Source organism: Patagioenas fasciata, chromosome 11, assembly GCF_037038585.1.
Source record: "Patagioenas fasciata isolate bPatFas1 chromosome 11, bPatFas1.hap1, whole genome shotgun sequence".
In the NCBI taxonomy this organism is placed as follows: Eukaryota; Metazoa; Chordata; class Aves; order Columbiformes; family Columbidae; genus Patagioenas; species Patagioenas fasciata.
The window spans coordinates 11,097,482-11,111,040 of NC_092530.1; the positions used below are offsets into that span (position 1 = coordinate 11,097,482).

Sequence of the window (13,559 nt, forward strand, 5' to 3'; positions counted from 1 at the left end):
TTGAAGAGTCTTCTGCTCTCTGGCTTCTTCTTGAATTACCAGCACCTACTAAATCACTGACTGTTTGATCAGAATTAGTTTTAGTTTTTGCTTTGCTGCAGGCATGGAAACATTTTCCAGTTACTTGATGAGCAGCACGAATCTCTGAGGCTGGGGGAGGTAACAAACACCCCCCAGTTTGCAGTAGGTTGCCCCTCGTTTCCCAGAGCCCGTGCCCGCGGGCATGCAGCTCCCCTGCAGCTCTGCTGCTTGCAGACCTCGCTTCACTCCTTTCCTTACCAGAGCTTTTAGAGCATGTTCCCTGCAGTCATGTCCCTTCATACTCAACTGCCACTTCGTGTTTCATTGCTTCAACACTCACCCGCTTTCCAGAGGAGCTGTGGACCTCGCTACCTCTCAGTGCTTTTCTTAATTTTAAGAGAGAAACCTCTGAAGATCATCATGCCTCCTCAATGTGCTGTATGTCCCTCTTCTATTCTCAGCCTCTCAGATTTGTTCTGCACACTTGTGACTGGCCTGCTTTTGTCTCTCATGGGAAATAACAACTCATACTACCTACCCAACAGTCACCTACTTGCAATGATTGCATAAGCTTGCACTAAGGCCATCCAAGTTGTTTTAACTTGAAAGTAAGTGCAAAAATGTCTTTTCTAATTTGGACGAGCTGGGAAGGAACATGTCCCTGATAAGCTTAGTGTTTCTAAATGCATTAAAAATGTTTCTAGTCCCCTGGCAAGCTGTACTAAATCTGCAACTCCAGAGGGAGCAGTTGGCTTTTTGAGAGATTCCCATGGGTTGCAGGTGGCCTAAAAGAAGTGGGATTTCTCTGTCAACGCTTCATGGGTCATTCCATGTGTAACTGGGGGCCTCAGCTCTCCAGGTCTCAGCTCCCTGCCATCAGACAGTTTGTCTGACATCTCTAATTTAAGATACAAACAGAAGTTTAAAATTCTAGGTAGATTTTTTTTCATTACTTTTAAAGCATTTTATTATTCCACCACCACTCTGCTTTGTTCTATTACTACTTATACAATATTTTTTTTTGCTTTTGTTTTGTGGGTTGAGTTGCCAATATTCTCTGAGCACCTGAGGCTGAGACATTAGGCTCAGATGTGGCACTGTGTCAAGCAACTCATGAATTCACAAGTGTCACATTACCAGAAGATGTCATTTACTGTATTACATTTCTGATTAAAATCTTCAATCAGAGAAATTAAGCTAAAGGCTAGTAAGGTACATTCATTTCTCCCAGCTGACAATGTCGCTGTAAGCAGCCTGTGAAGGGTAATTAATTCAGTACCATACGCTGGACCCTTTTTGTAGGCTATTTGCAGCGAGTCAAATAGCTTGCCACCAGCATGCACTAAAAATATTCGCAAAGAAACAAGCTAAAAACCTTCCTGAAAACAGAAGTTGATAAAAACATTTTAATCTGCTACGCCCTGCTACATGCAGTAGGTCAAAACCATTCCTGATGTAAGCAAGTACATTTCCAATTATTCAGAATGTGTCTAATCTGCCTTTTAGCATGTCACAGTTTAAGTTGGGAATTTGTAAAAACCCAGTACAAATTGACATAGCTTTGGCATAATAAAAAGCAAAATATGTTTTGAAAATATCTAGCTCCTTAACATTAATTTTGGTGTAGTATTTATCCATGGCTCAATGCAACACCCTGACTGCATTGTAGAAACCAAATGTTAAAAAATTAGATCTATGCTAAAATTTAAGACGCAAATTCAAAAGGACAGATGTCTCAGCAGTTGTCACAACAACTAATTTTAGTATTTCAGATCACGTTGAAAATGCTAGGATATGGTAGAGACAAAACACTTCAGTCTGAATGACAGAGACAATCTTCACCAGTTTTTGATAGCTTTTCCAAATCTATTCAACCTCCCTGTGGCTTTATCTACAGTGAGATTCATGCAAGTGTCACCCATATTGGAGTTCCATTGAGCTATGGTACAGTAAAACACTGCACAATGTCATTTGAATGAAAAGACTCAAAACCTTGGCTAGGTATTTCTTCCTTCATCCTCCTAATGATCTCAGACACTTCTTGAAAAGAGGAAAAGAAAAAAAGCGCCAGATAGGAGTTTGCAAAATTCGAGCACCAGTGGGAATGGATGCCAGTGCTCTGAAATAAATGAAAGCTACTATTTCATCCAAACCTTGCAACATTTCTTGTTGAACAACCAATGCTATAAAATAAGTGGCACTGCAGGTGGCCATGACTTAATATCATCTGCTTGGACACAACCTTTTCAGAAATAGCCAAAAGGAGATGAAAAATCTTCAAGCATTCTTTGGTCTGTACCAGATAGGCAGGATCACAGATTTCTGATCTTTTTTCACTGTAGTAACAGTCATCTTTCTATATTTTTTTCAGCAATCTTAATTCCCAGGAGAAGAACAGACACTGGATGACAGTCAGAGTGACAATGTCAGAGGAAGATTTCTGAACAGAGGCAGCGCAGCTATGCTGTTGCCTCTTTCTGAGATCTGTCATCCTTGAGGAAAATTCTGGCAGTTTTTAATAATATTTGACTTATGGATGAGCAATTTTTCAACAGCCTGGAAGACTTGAGGATCAAGCAAAGTGTGGCCTGAAGAACTCCTCGGGGTGCCCAGCACATTGCAGATTACTGTTGACAAAACTCAGGAGACATGGCTCAGCGCAAGTCTCCAGGCACTGCCCTGATCCCAAAGACACAGAAAGCCTCATCTGAATCCCAATGATCTTCGCACCAAACTAAATATTAATTTCTACACAGTGGGAGCAAACGATATCTGGGGTGTGAATAATGGACCAATGCAAGTACGAGTCATATTCCTTAGTGGTATAAATGAAAAAACCAAGGTGAGGGTGGGCTGCTGCTCACACACCAGCCTTTGCTGTTCTTTATTCTTCAAAGGCATGGCAGATATCAGGGTAAAGAAACAAAATGCTCAGAAAAAGCTTTTAAATCCAAGTTAAATCCCATCAATGATAGCTTTAAAAGATCAGTTCCTTATATCTATAAAGGCACATTGATGGGATTATGTGCAATCTGGCTGCTAACATTTGCGGTGTCACAGAACACCGTACAGGCGACTTGAGTGCTCACCTCGTCTCCCAAAACACCTCACTGCAAGGCATTTTGATGAGGAAAGTCTTTTGCTGTCTCTTTTGGTTTAAAGTGTGTACATCCCACCCAGGAGCTCGCGGCAGGTGCAGTGGCATTGCTCCAGCAGCAGGAGACTCGCCACTGGCAGGTGGGTGCTTGTTATGGAGTTCATTTTCATGCCCTATGGTTCTACATATTTATCATATCCTGTTACATTATTAATAGTGATTAAATGTTTAGGTATTTCAGATCAATAAAGACTCTCTTTACATATTTACTTGATTAAAAATTAATAAGTTACAAAGATAAAGTGCACTGAATTTGTGTGCAGCTATGCAATGAAGTCAAGGTTGTAACCTGAGTGCTATGTACTGTACTGTGAAAATAAAAAAATTCTTATGGCCTTATTACCGGAACATGGTTTATCTAATGTATAGGCCTAGTTGACAGGGTAACAGTTAGGTGATGTGGATGATTTGTGGATCTCTTTGTCAGCATGTAAGTTATAGATTCCCAGGTGAACTACAGCATAAAAACTTATGTGCCCCTATATTTCAAATGCTCAAGAAAATGTGTGTTACCAGGTTTTCTGAGTGAATGCCCCTTTCCCATTGCACAGTCTTTTCCTGTTAAAGGGCAAGCCAATCTCACAAACACCGATCGCTCTACTGTTTGCCTGACAGCTTGAGAGCAACCACAGCACAAAATGCTAAACTCCACGCTGGTCTATCAACATGCGGTAAAACTAAAAAAGTTTCTTAATTTAGGTAACTGGATTATATGTAAGTGGCACATATTAGATTTATTACGCTTTAAATATCACACAAACTCTATTGTGCAGAAAAGTAACTGAATATAGCGCATATGAATCCAACTCGTGCCACTGTATGTATCTACAGCAGAAAGGGCTGAGCTTCCTCCAGTTATTCTCTAAGTACGAGATGGTTTACCTTCCACAACTGTCCAAGTCTTATTAATATCAGCAGAAGAGTTTATTGCTGTGACAGTTTATGAATTAGACAGGTAGTAATGAAAACCTGATAAACAAAATCCTCAGCTGTTGGGACTTCAATGTTTGCTATTCTTTTGAGTATACTTTGATAACCAGTGAAGAATTCTCAACTATCCAGGTATCTGTTTTTGACTTGTTAAATAACTTCGTCGTATTTCTCAACATTCAGAAAATTCTTTTCTCTGAAAGAAAACTCACCTGCTCTCAAACGAGACATCTCCTGGGATTACATGAGTGCTTTCCTTCCCGATGAGGAATCTGATTCGGTCATAAAATAGCCTGGGAGGATGCTGAGAGAAAGGTGGTTGGCTGTGCTGGATCAGGTCAAGGGGATCAGGCGAACCCTGGCAGAGAGGACTTGCGTAACAATTGCTTTGCTGACAACAGTCAGGGTCTATGCAGTCTGTCAAGCCATCTAAAACAGAGAGAATGGAAAGTTCAGGAAATTGAGTGATTCTGAGAATAAAGTGCTGTGTTTAGTACCGGAGAGCACAGGAGGTATTTAATCAATCGGAAGGCATGCTGATTGGGACACATTCAAATTCAATCAAGCATTAGTCCAGGAGGGGTATTTCCTCTAGTCATTAACACCGTTATCACCTCATAAAATCTCCACACAACAATGAGAAAACAGAACCTACAAACTAAGTCAATAGGGGAGAGTGGAAGTGTCTCCACTGCAGAACAGGCAGAAAAGGAAAATCACTACACAATACTTGCTAGTCCAAAGGGTGCATGATCCACACTGTGCAGCTGCTATCTCTAACAGTCCTTTATTGTCACTAAGCTCTGTTCACACCTGTGAGGAACATACATTTACTGACCAGTCTGCAATAATGAAGTCTGAAATGTAACTCTCATAAGCATCTTCACTACAGTAGTAAAAAAAAGGTACTTGTTACACTTGTCTGTCTTACATTTTAAGTTCTACAATAGATTTATTAGTGGTTTAGGATGTTTACTTTTCATTTATTGGTTGCAATACTAGAATGATCCAAAAAGGACAGAAGCATGGCTATAGTTCTTTTGTAGTCGGCAATATATTATGTAAATACACACCTTGATGCAGGCTCTATCCCAGTGACCTGACAGATACAGTCTTCTCCACGGATGTTTGCACCGGCAGAAGAAATTTGGAAAGTGAAAATACACCTATTCCTCCTCCCTCTATTTGCAAGTTTGAAAAACTAGGAGAAATTATTATTATTATTATCTTTTTTTTTTTCTCAAAATCTAAATTTCTTCGTGGACAAACTTGCAACATTTGTGGGTAAGTTTCATTTACTTAACTATCCAAAGCTTACGGTGAAAAGTGAAGCACTGAAGGGCATCTAAATTAAGCATCTAAATAAAACTTAAAATTGGGCTTCTGTTAGCAGCTTAGACATCCAAATTGCTTAAATTGCATACTCAACCAGAAACAGATTTAATAAGGTACAGTAAAATGTCCAACTACCTTCTTAAACATCAATTTTATGACTTAGCAGTTGCTAACTTCCATGGATTGACAAGCACACCAATGCATATAAAGCAAGATTAAGGCATTGTATCCTTCAACAAAGAGATGTCTTTGTATTTTTAACAAGGTCAGTCTGAATAAATGTGGAGTCATCATATCACTGTATGGATTTCCCTTGTGTTAAAATTGGAATGCTATAGGATCAACATACTGTCAGATATTTTCACTTCATGTTTTGACTTTTCATGCTCTGTTCGTGCCTATAAAACTGTACTCCTCAGAGCAAACGACGTTATCAGGGAAGATGCTGTAGTTTTGTCATTGACTTTAATGGGTGTGAGACCAACCCTCAGATAACTCTGCTCTTTTCTCAATAGAGCACACTGCACCGTGTGAATGCTCAGTAAATAACACCATAAAATATTCACTTTGAAAAGAAAGCAAAAGCCCTTCTACAGAACAAACAAATACAAGCCATTTGGGCTTTCTTAGAATCTGAAAATCCTTGCTGGACCCTGAGCAAGGTAACTGCTTGGCTAAGTAAAAAATATTAACAAATCTATCCTATTGCAGCTGAGAAATCAGCTACAGCTGGCTAGTTTTAGTGACAATTAGCCAAGGGCAACTGTAGATAGCTAGCAACAATAATCTAAGAACCTCGGAGCCAGCAAAGCTGGAATAGCTACAGGTCAGTGCATGCTTTAAGTTATTTCCAGATTTCCCCAGTCCCAGAGACATCGGGCATTTGCCAGCGGTGGGAGAAGAGCTTCACAGGACGATGATGAGTTTATTGAGCTTGAGTACACCCAGCAGTCACTTTATATTCAGGAAAACCTAGAAAGCTATTGGAATCTGCTAGGAAATCAGTAAGCTGAAACAATAAGGGCCCTCCAGTCCAAACAAACCCACATGAGAAGTGGATGGAGGAGTCAGCGATATGAACCAAAGGGGTATTCATTGTGTTCTGATGAAAAAACAAAAGAGCTTTTTGGGTTGAAACCTTGAAAACAAGGCTTGAAACTACAAGGGAAATATATCCTCTCTTATTGTTTCCTCCTTTTTGTCCAAGGAATGAAACTCTATATATTACTAATAAGTAAATTCTATTCTATTCTATTCTATTCTATTCTATTCTATTCTATTCTATTCTATTCTATTCTATTCTTTATTTTTATATTATATTAGTAATTACATATTACTAATAAGTAAACTAAAAAGCATCACATTACCTCTAGATTCTTCAAGATTGCAAATATTAAAGCATTCTACTAGACTTGAAAAGGTGACGAAGAAATTGAAATCTCTTGCTTTTGCTGTGTACTGGTGGACAACCCTGTGAAGGCTCTGGTGTGGTTAGACGCGGGCGTTTGGGGCTGGTCCTGCCAGTGGGGTGGTTCTGGCAGCCACAAGCCGTGTTCAAGGAGTCCAGGTACTTTTTGGAAGGTACTCACTCTTACAAGCTGAGTGCTGTCTACCTGGGAAACTTGACAAGCATTGTTCTGGCAGAATAAGTACTAATCAGGCACACTTATTTCAGAATAACAGATTCCAGGGGGAAGCTATTTTGGAATAATTTATTCCATAGTAGCTATTCTGCTTAATTTTTCCCTTGTCAACAAGCCATTAGATGTTGGAACTGAGCTGACCTGATTCTCTCATTTATGTAAGAAATAAGAGTGATAATTCATTGAAATATTAGAATATGAAAATTTGCTTAGAAAGAAAGAACTATAAAAATAACAATTAAATACTTTGCTTTCTCTAATAGAGTCCTCATTCTTCTTTGCTTTGGTCAACAGCTTACATTTCTGCAACAAACCCTGTGCATTCATGCTGTACAGAGAAGGAAACCGAGCAAAGGGAAAGCAGATTTCCATCTTCCAGTCAGGCTCAATTTTCATCTTTTCTTTGCAGTTTACTTGTCAGCAAAGTGACTATCTTATAAACTCTTTCAGGTTCTGCTAAGGGAGTTATTTTGGTCTGAATTACTTGCACCTGATTTCATTTGGCTCTCCAGGCTCTCAGGGCTACAAAAGGGTGGGTTTCCCATCTGTAGGGGTGTGCAGTCCCAGAAGCAAATCTGAATAACCCATGGTGAGAACGGTATTTGTCCTAACAGCACCATGGATGTACAAAGTGCTGGGTACACCAGGGACAGCTTATGGCCTTGTGAGCAAAGGCTACCAAGTTGTCAGAGGAAGAAATTGCTAACGAAAATATAAATGTTAATCCAAAGTAGGAGTCTTTGAGGTTACAGATTATAATTCACGGCTTCTCTCTCATGCTGTGTTTAATTTTTTTTTTTGTTGTTGTTTCTAAAATGTTTTCATTGATTAGGTGTCAATTTATTTCGATCTCCCTTCTCAACCAAGCAGAACGAAAGAGAAGAAAGATGCTAGATTTGGCAAAGATGTTCCATGGGCAGGGAGGCAGGAGGTGCAGCAGCACCAGCTCCTCTATGACTCTTAACACCAAGTATTTGGCTCAGGCCACCGGGTGTATGTAATTAAGAATTATTAACTAGAATTGTCTGAATAATGCTACTTCTAGCTTTTTTTTTTTTCCCCCAAACAATCAAACAAATCTAGAGAAAAGAAATCAACCTGGATAAAACTGAAAAATATTTTTCACACTTTGTGCTGAAGTAAAACAATAAAACACCTATTTTTTGGCAAATAGAGAACTCTTAACCCCAAATAAAATATATGTTCCACTTTAAGCTCTTTAAGACTTTGCTTTGAACTTAGACTATTCAAAAGAAAAAAGAAAAAACGCAAATCTAAAACCCAAAAAGAAAATACTGTAGTTCAGCATGAGACCCATGAAAATTAACCAGGTAAAGACACCTGGTACAGAATCACAGGTTACATATGGAGGCAGTTTATGGTGTGAGGATAACATTTTCAACAAGCCAATCCTATTTGAAAACTCACTACGTTAAGAAAACAGCAGGGTTTCTATTAAATCTCAGGAGACAACAGCCAGGAGTATGAACAAACTACTACAAACAGCAAAAACCGTAATTCATACAGCGGGGGAGCCTGTCTGCTGAAGTTTTTACTGTCAGTTACCACAAAGTGCATCACAGCATTAGTGTGGACTAAAATGTATCACAGAGGTGTAAATGATTTTGGTTTGTTATTAGAATTTTTTGTGTTATATAAAAGGCAGCCAGGTACGCTCGCGGTGCACTACAGATTATATAATAAAGTGATTAACATTTTGATGAGCCTGAGATTATGGCTTCACATCTTCCAGGTACCTTGTTCCAAATGCAAGGGATAATGACAGGCTGGGATTTTTTGTTTTGTAAGTAAATTAGACAATTTAAAATATTTTTAATATTACTGCTAAAAGAGAATTCACAAAGATCAACTTGAGGATAAAAAGTACCTCATAGAACTCTTAGATAATCTAAACAACCTCAAAGAAAAGCCAGAGCATGCCAAAACAAGTTGCTCCGTTTTCCGTCGCATCACTCTTCTCTGCATTGCTGGAGCTCACAGAGTTAGAACAAGATTTTCCCATTTCTTGTTGGGGAAGAGATCCTTTCAGGAAGCTTTCTATGATGAATTATATTAATATTTATCATGTCAGGAGTTTGTGTCAATGGAATCACACAATGTTTTCCATCAAACAAAATATATTTTCTTGCCTATACACTTATATATGTCTATTTCTTATTTAATATGATGGAAAGAATGCCACAAGTGTGATGAAATTACCTCCTCAGCTCTGTTTCTATTGCAGTCATGGAACGTTCAGTTTGTGCTAGGTACAGCACATTCTCTAATGCACATATTGTACAGCAATCTCTCTTCTACATGGGTGACCACCTTCAGCAGCCGGACAAACCGGGAATGGAGCTATGGACCCACCTCCCCATTGGTTCCTGTGCAGTAATATATCTCTTTGCTTACGATGTTTAGGCAAGTGCTGTGCAGTGATTGTATTTAATATATTTTGTATTTCAGTTTTCTGTATGCTGCATAATATCTATATTAAATCCTCAATAAAATAACAATGGGAAAAGGAAAAAGCATTTTATCAGCTACGAGCTAATAGCAAGAACATGGAACAAGGCATGTATTTTGGGCTGGCTGTGAACAGCTTTATGCCATCTACTTTGCAAATCCCGGCTTTTATAGTCTTCTCATCTAGCCTTGAATAACTTGCAATTCATGACTACAAATATGAGAATATCACAATAACTCCTGTCACTGAAAATGGCCCCGTGTTCACAATGAGTACAAATTATCTAGGTGGCGGAACACTGGAGGATATTACGGGGGCACCAGGCGGGGTCCCTGCTAAGGGAAGCAAAGAACAAAGAGGTTATAATTCCAGCAGTTGTGGCTTCCCCAGTGCAGCATGCAAGAGGTTTCACAGCGGCTTCATTTTTATTAAACCACTAAGACACTTTATTAACTGGCTATGGAAACAACAAACTCAATTGGACTCCATCTCCTGTATTACTGTGTTATTTTAATAAACCATCCACTATCGTTAGGTTCTGGCAAGCAAAACATAAATAGTTAGCAATAATACTTAAAATTGCTATTCTTCTGCTTTAAAGTTCATTAAAAGAGCAGAATTCTCACCCCTTCAAGCTTTTGTTACACGTGGAGAAGACACCACTAATGTTAACTGCAATAGATTTGAAGTTTTATGGTTAATGTCAAGCCTAGAATATTGCAAGGAGTGGCATATATGCCTATATGGTGCATGCATATAAATGTACACATACTAATAAATGTACTTGCTCAGTCACACAAAAATCCAGCCCATCTCTAAGCAATACACTATACTTAATATAAGCAATACCAACAACCTTTACTTTGCTGCAGAGCAGCCCAGCGGTGTGCGGGTAAGTGCTCTCCTGCTCCCTCTGGCCCAACCCCAGTGTGCACAAGCCAGTGCTGGAGCTGAGAGAACTATGTCCAGAACATTTTCACAGAAAGTCAAAAATGGGATTTAAGTTTCTCCTTGCAGTAAGCCGACTTAATTCTCTGAATGCTTTGCAGGACAACCTAAACAACTCAACACCATGACTCTGCACACTTGAAGGATTTGAGGTTTTCGGTACGCTCGTATGATCAATTGTTCAATACTATTGTTGTTTGCGAAATAAAAAAAAAAATCCACAGGAGTCTTCAACTGACATTTGCTTGCTTTCTTTTACTGATTTCAAATAAGCATTAAACAATGCCTGTGCTGACTTGTTTCACCACAGGCTCAGTTAAGTCCAATTAGGGTTGCCAGGAATCTGAGCAAACGAAATCAAAGAGGGACTCTAGAAGAGACTAAGCGGCAGTAACCACCATGAGTCTCTAGTGCTTATTCACATGTGTTAATCCAAACTCCTCCTAAATTCATCTGTAAAACAGAGCATGCAGCAGACAGTGAGGCTGCTAATTGGGAACACAGGCATTTGCATAAGGCCTCTGGAAACCCACCGGTATGGCTGTGGAAAGGCAATACAGTGTTTTATCCAGTGAGTACCGGTGGTGTTTGGCCTTCCACGCACAAGAGAATGCAAATATATCAGGGTATGATTTTCAGAAACTGTATCCCCAGGGAGCCCTCGCTGCTCAGCAACAATGAAAACCATTCCCATCAGTATTATTTATATTGTGTAATAATAGCATATTACTTATATATGGACTCGATATCTCTGTGATGGATAGGTTATTAAAATGCCAATGGATGGGTCAGAAATACATCAATATTTTAGCAGCACTGGTTATCAACCCAAGGCTATGCTGAGTCATATATTTTCTTGTGCTTGGAAAAGCTTGGAGAAAGCTACAATGATTGTCTGAAGTGACTGAAGGCATATTTGGAAGTGAATTCAAAGCTTGTAGTAAACAGGATTTTCCTAAAAAACAAACAGTCAAGATTGATTCATGAAAGAAAAAGAAAACGATGAAAAGAAATCCAGGCAAATTTAAAAGAGTGATCCATATCTAAGAAATTAGTGGGAGTGACAGACTGCAACTTTCAGCTTAAGACGAAGCCCTGCAATGTGAGTAGGTGTCGGAACCACAGGTAAACAGTGGTTTCATAGGGGCTGAGCTGTGAGCAGGTGCTGAGCATCCTGCACGGCCAGCGCTGGGGCAGGGGTTTCTGCCTCCTGCGCCTGGACACAGGCACGAGGCTGAACTTCCCAGCAACTCCTGGAGCTACTGAAGCTTCTGAATGAGTCTAAAGTAATGGCAGGACAAGAGAAAATTACCTGCTCAGACAAGCTGAATGGTCATCATGAACTGAAAATTAAATCATGTCAGTCACAATAATGAAAGGAAGAGAATAAGAAATGGGGAGTAATGTGATGGTGAGGGAAGCCAGGGAAAGGGAAAGGCCCCACTGCAAAGGACATCTGCTTGACATCTTGGCATTATTTAATGGACATCACATTGCTAACAGACTGCAGATGCACTCCACAAGAGCAAGTGCAAACCTTGCCGTTGTGCATCTGTTATAATGCTAAGACCTTTTCAATGATATTTGTAGTGATATTTGAACAGGTAAACATGCCCTTAAGTCAGCAAGCAGGAAAAAGCTAACAGAGAGTTATGAGATGGAATGGGAAATGCAGTTACGGTACAGTCAGGGTACAAGTGCAGCATATACTAATGGGGCTCTAAAAGAAATAGTATTTTCCCCGCTCAGGAAAATATTTCTGCATGTGTTTAACCCTCCCACCATGGGTAACTGCACTGATGAGGAACTTGGTCCTTCAGCACCTGCAGAACCAGGATGTCTGTGAATATGCCTGTGGTTTACCTTTATACTAATAGGTCAGTCCTTAAAAAATGATTTCAAGACTTTCTCCCTTCCAAACCTTTTGTGCTGTTACCACGGACCAAACAATAACACTGACCCTTCCCCATGCCAAATAAATGACATTATTTGATCCCTACAGTTTGAACTACTAAAATACTTCATTTTCTAACATTTTTTTCTACCATGTACTTGAATGTATTTTTCTATAGCAAAAATCTCAGGTTTTCAGTCTCTGAAAGTACCATATAACAAATCAACTGGAAACTACACAACATTATCATGCTGCCTAACTCCTGAAATTGGAGTTTGTTTGAAATAATAATTGTTCAACTTTACTACAGCTTTGTTCTTTGTTTGTGACTTCTTCCTAACAAGCTTGAAGCAAAAACACCTCCTAAGGACTGAGATATAAATGTTTGATTTAAACACAACTGGCATGACTAAGACCCTTTCCAGGTGAGAATACCATGATTTGGAATACACAACAGCATTACCTCAGGTCTACAGCATTATCTTCTGGGCTGTGCATCACCAACAAAACGTGATCACATCCCAACGGTTTAGGGAGTTACTACCTGTCAGCAGAGTTCTGTAACGTGGCTGAGTGCACGCTCTTAACTCACCACAACCGACGGCAAAAACGTTAATAGCTTCCATCTTTATGAACCTAATCCAGTTATGTGGCTGGAAGGATGGTGACTTGTTATGCCACCGTAATATGCTCATAGTCTAAGGCACAAGCTCCCAGCCAACATGACTTAGCAGGTAATGTCATGTCTCCTAATTTCTGTTTTTACTGTTGTGTATGTATGAAAAACCCTGAAACACTAGAAATCAGCTTCTGATTTCATATTAATGTAACACTGTTATAACTCCAATGACTTCAGGGGAATTTTTCTAATTTATGCTTATGCCAAATCAGATCCTATGAATGTCATATATAAAGAGAAGTGGTTGTAATATGTAGATATAATTTTATTTTCTTATATAAAATTGATTGTGAAGGAAACTTAATTACATTTAGCCCATCTGTAGCAGTCAGATTAATTAAACTTTTCTCTTTGCACTTATCTCTAATTGTAATGTCAACAGAGCTGTCCTAGTCCGTGTTATGTTACCATTAAAAAGGAAAAAGAAAATTACTTTTAAAACCTGCAGTGAAATGATGTTAAGAGTCTGCCTTAAACTGACA

General features: G+C 39.2%; 1 protein-coding gene across 4 annotated transcripts in view; it reads right to left on the reverse strand.

Moving 5' to 3' along the window:
• The window catches only part of TENM1 (teneurin transmembrane protein 1), a 322,407-nt gene that overhangs the window by 79,009 nt on the left and 229,839 nt on the right, over positions 1-13,559 (reverse strand). For all 4 annotated transcript variants that reach the window (XM_071813435.1, XM_065846203.2, XM_071813434.1 and 1 more), the window contains one exon: positions 4,321-4,537. In XM_071813435.1, the coding sequence (XP_071669536.1) occupies positions 4,321-4,537 (217 nt within the window). The remainder of the gene's footprint in view (positions 1-4,320; positions 4,538-13,559) is intronic.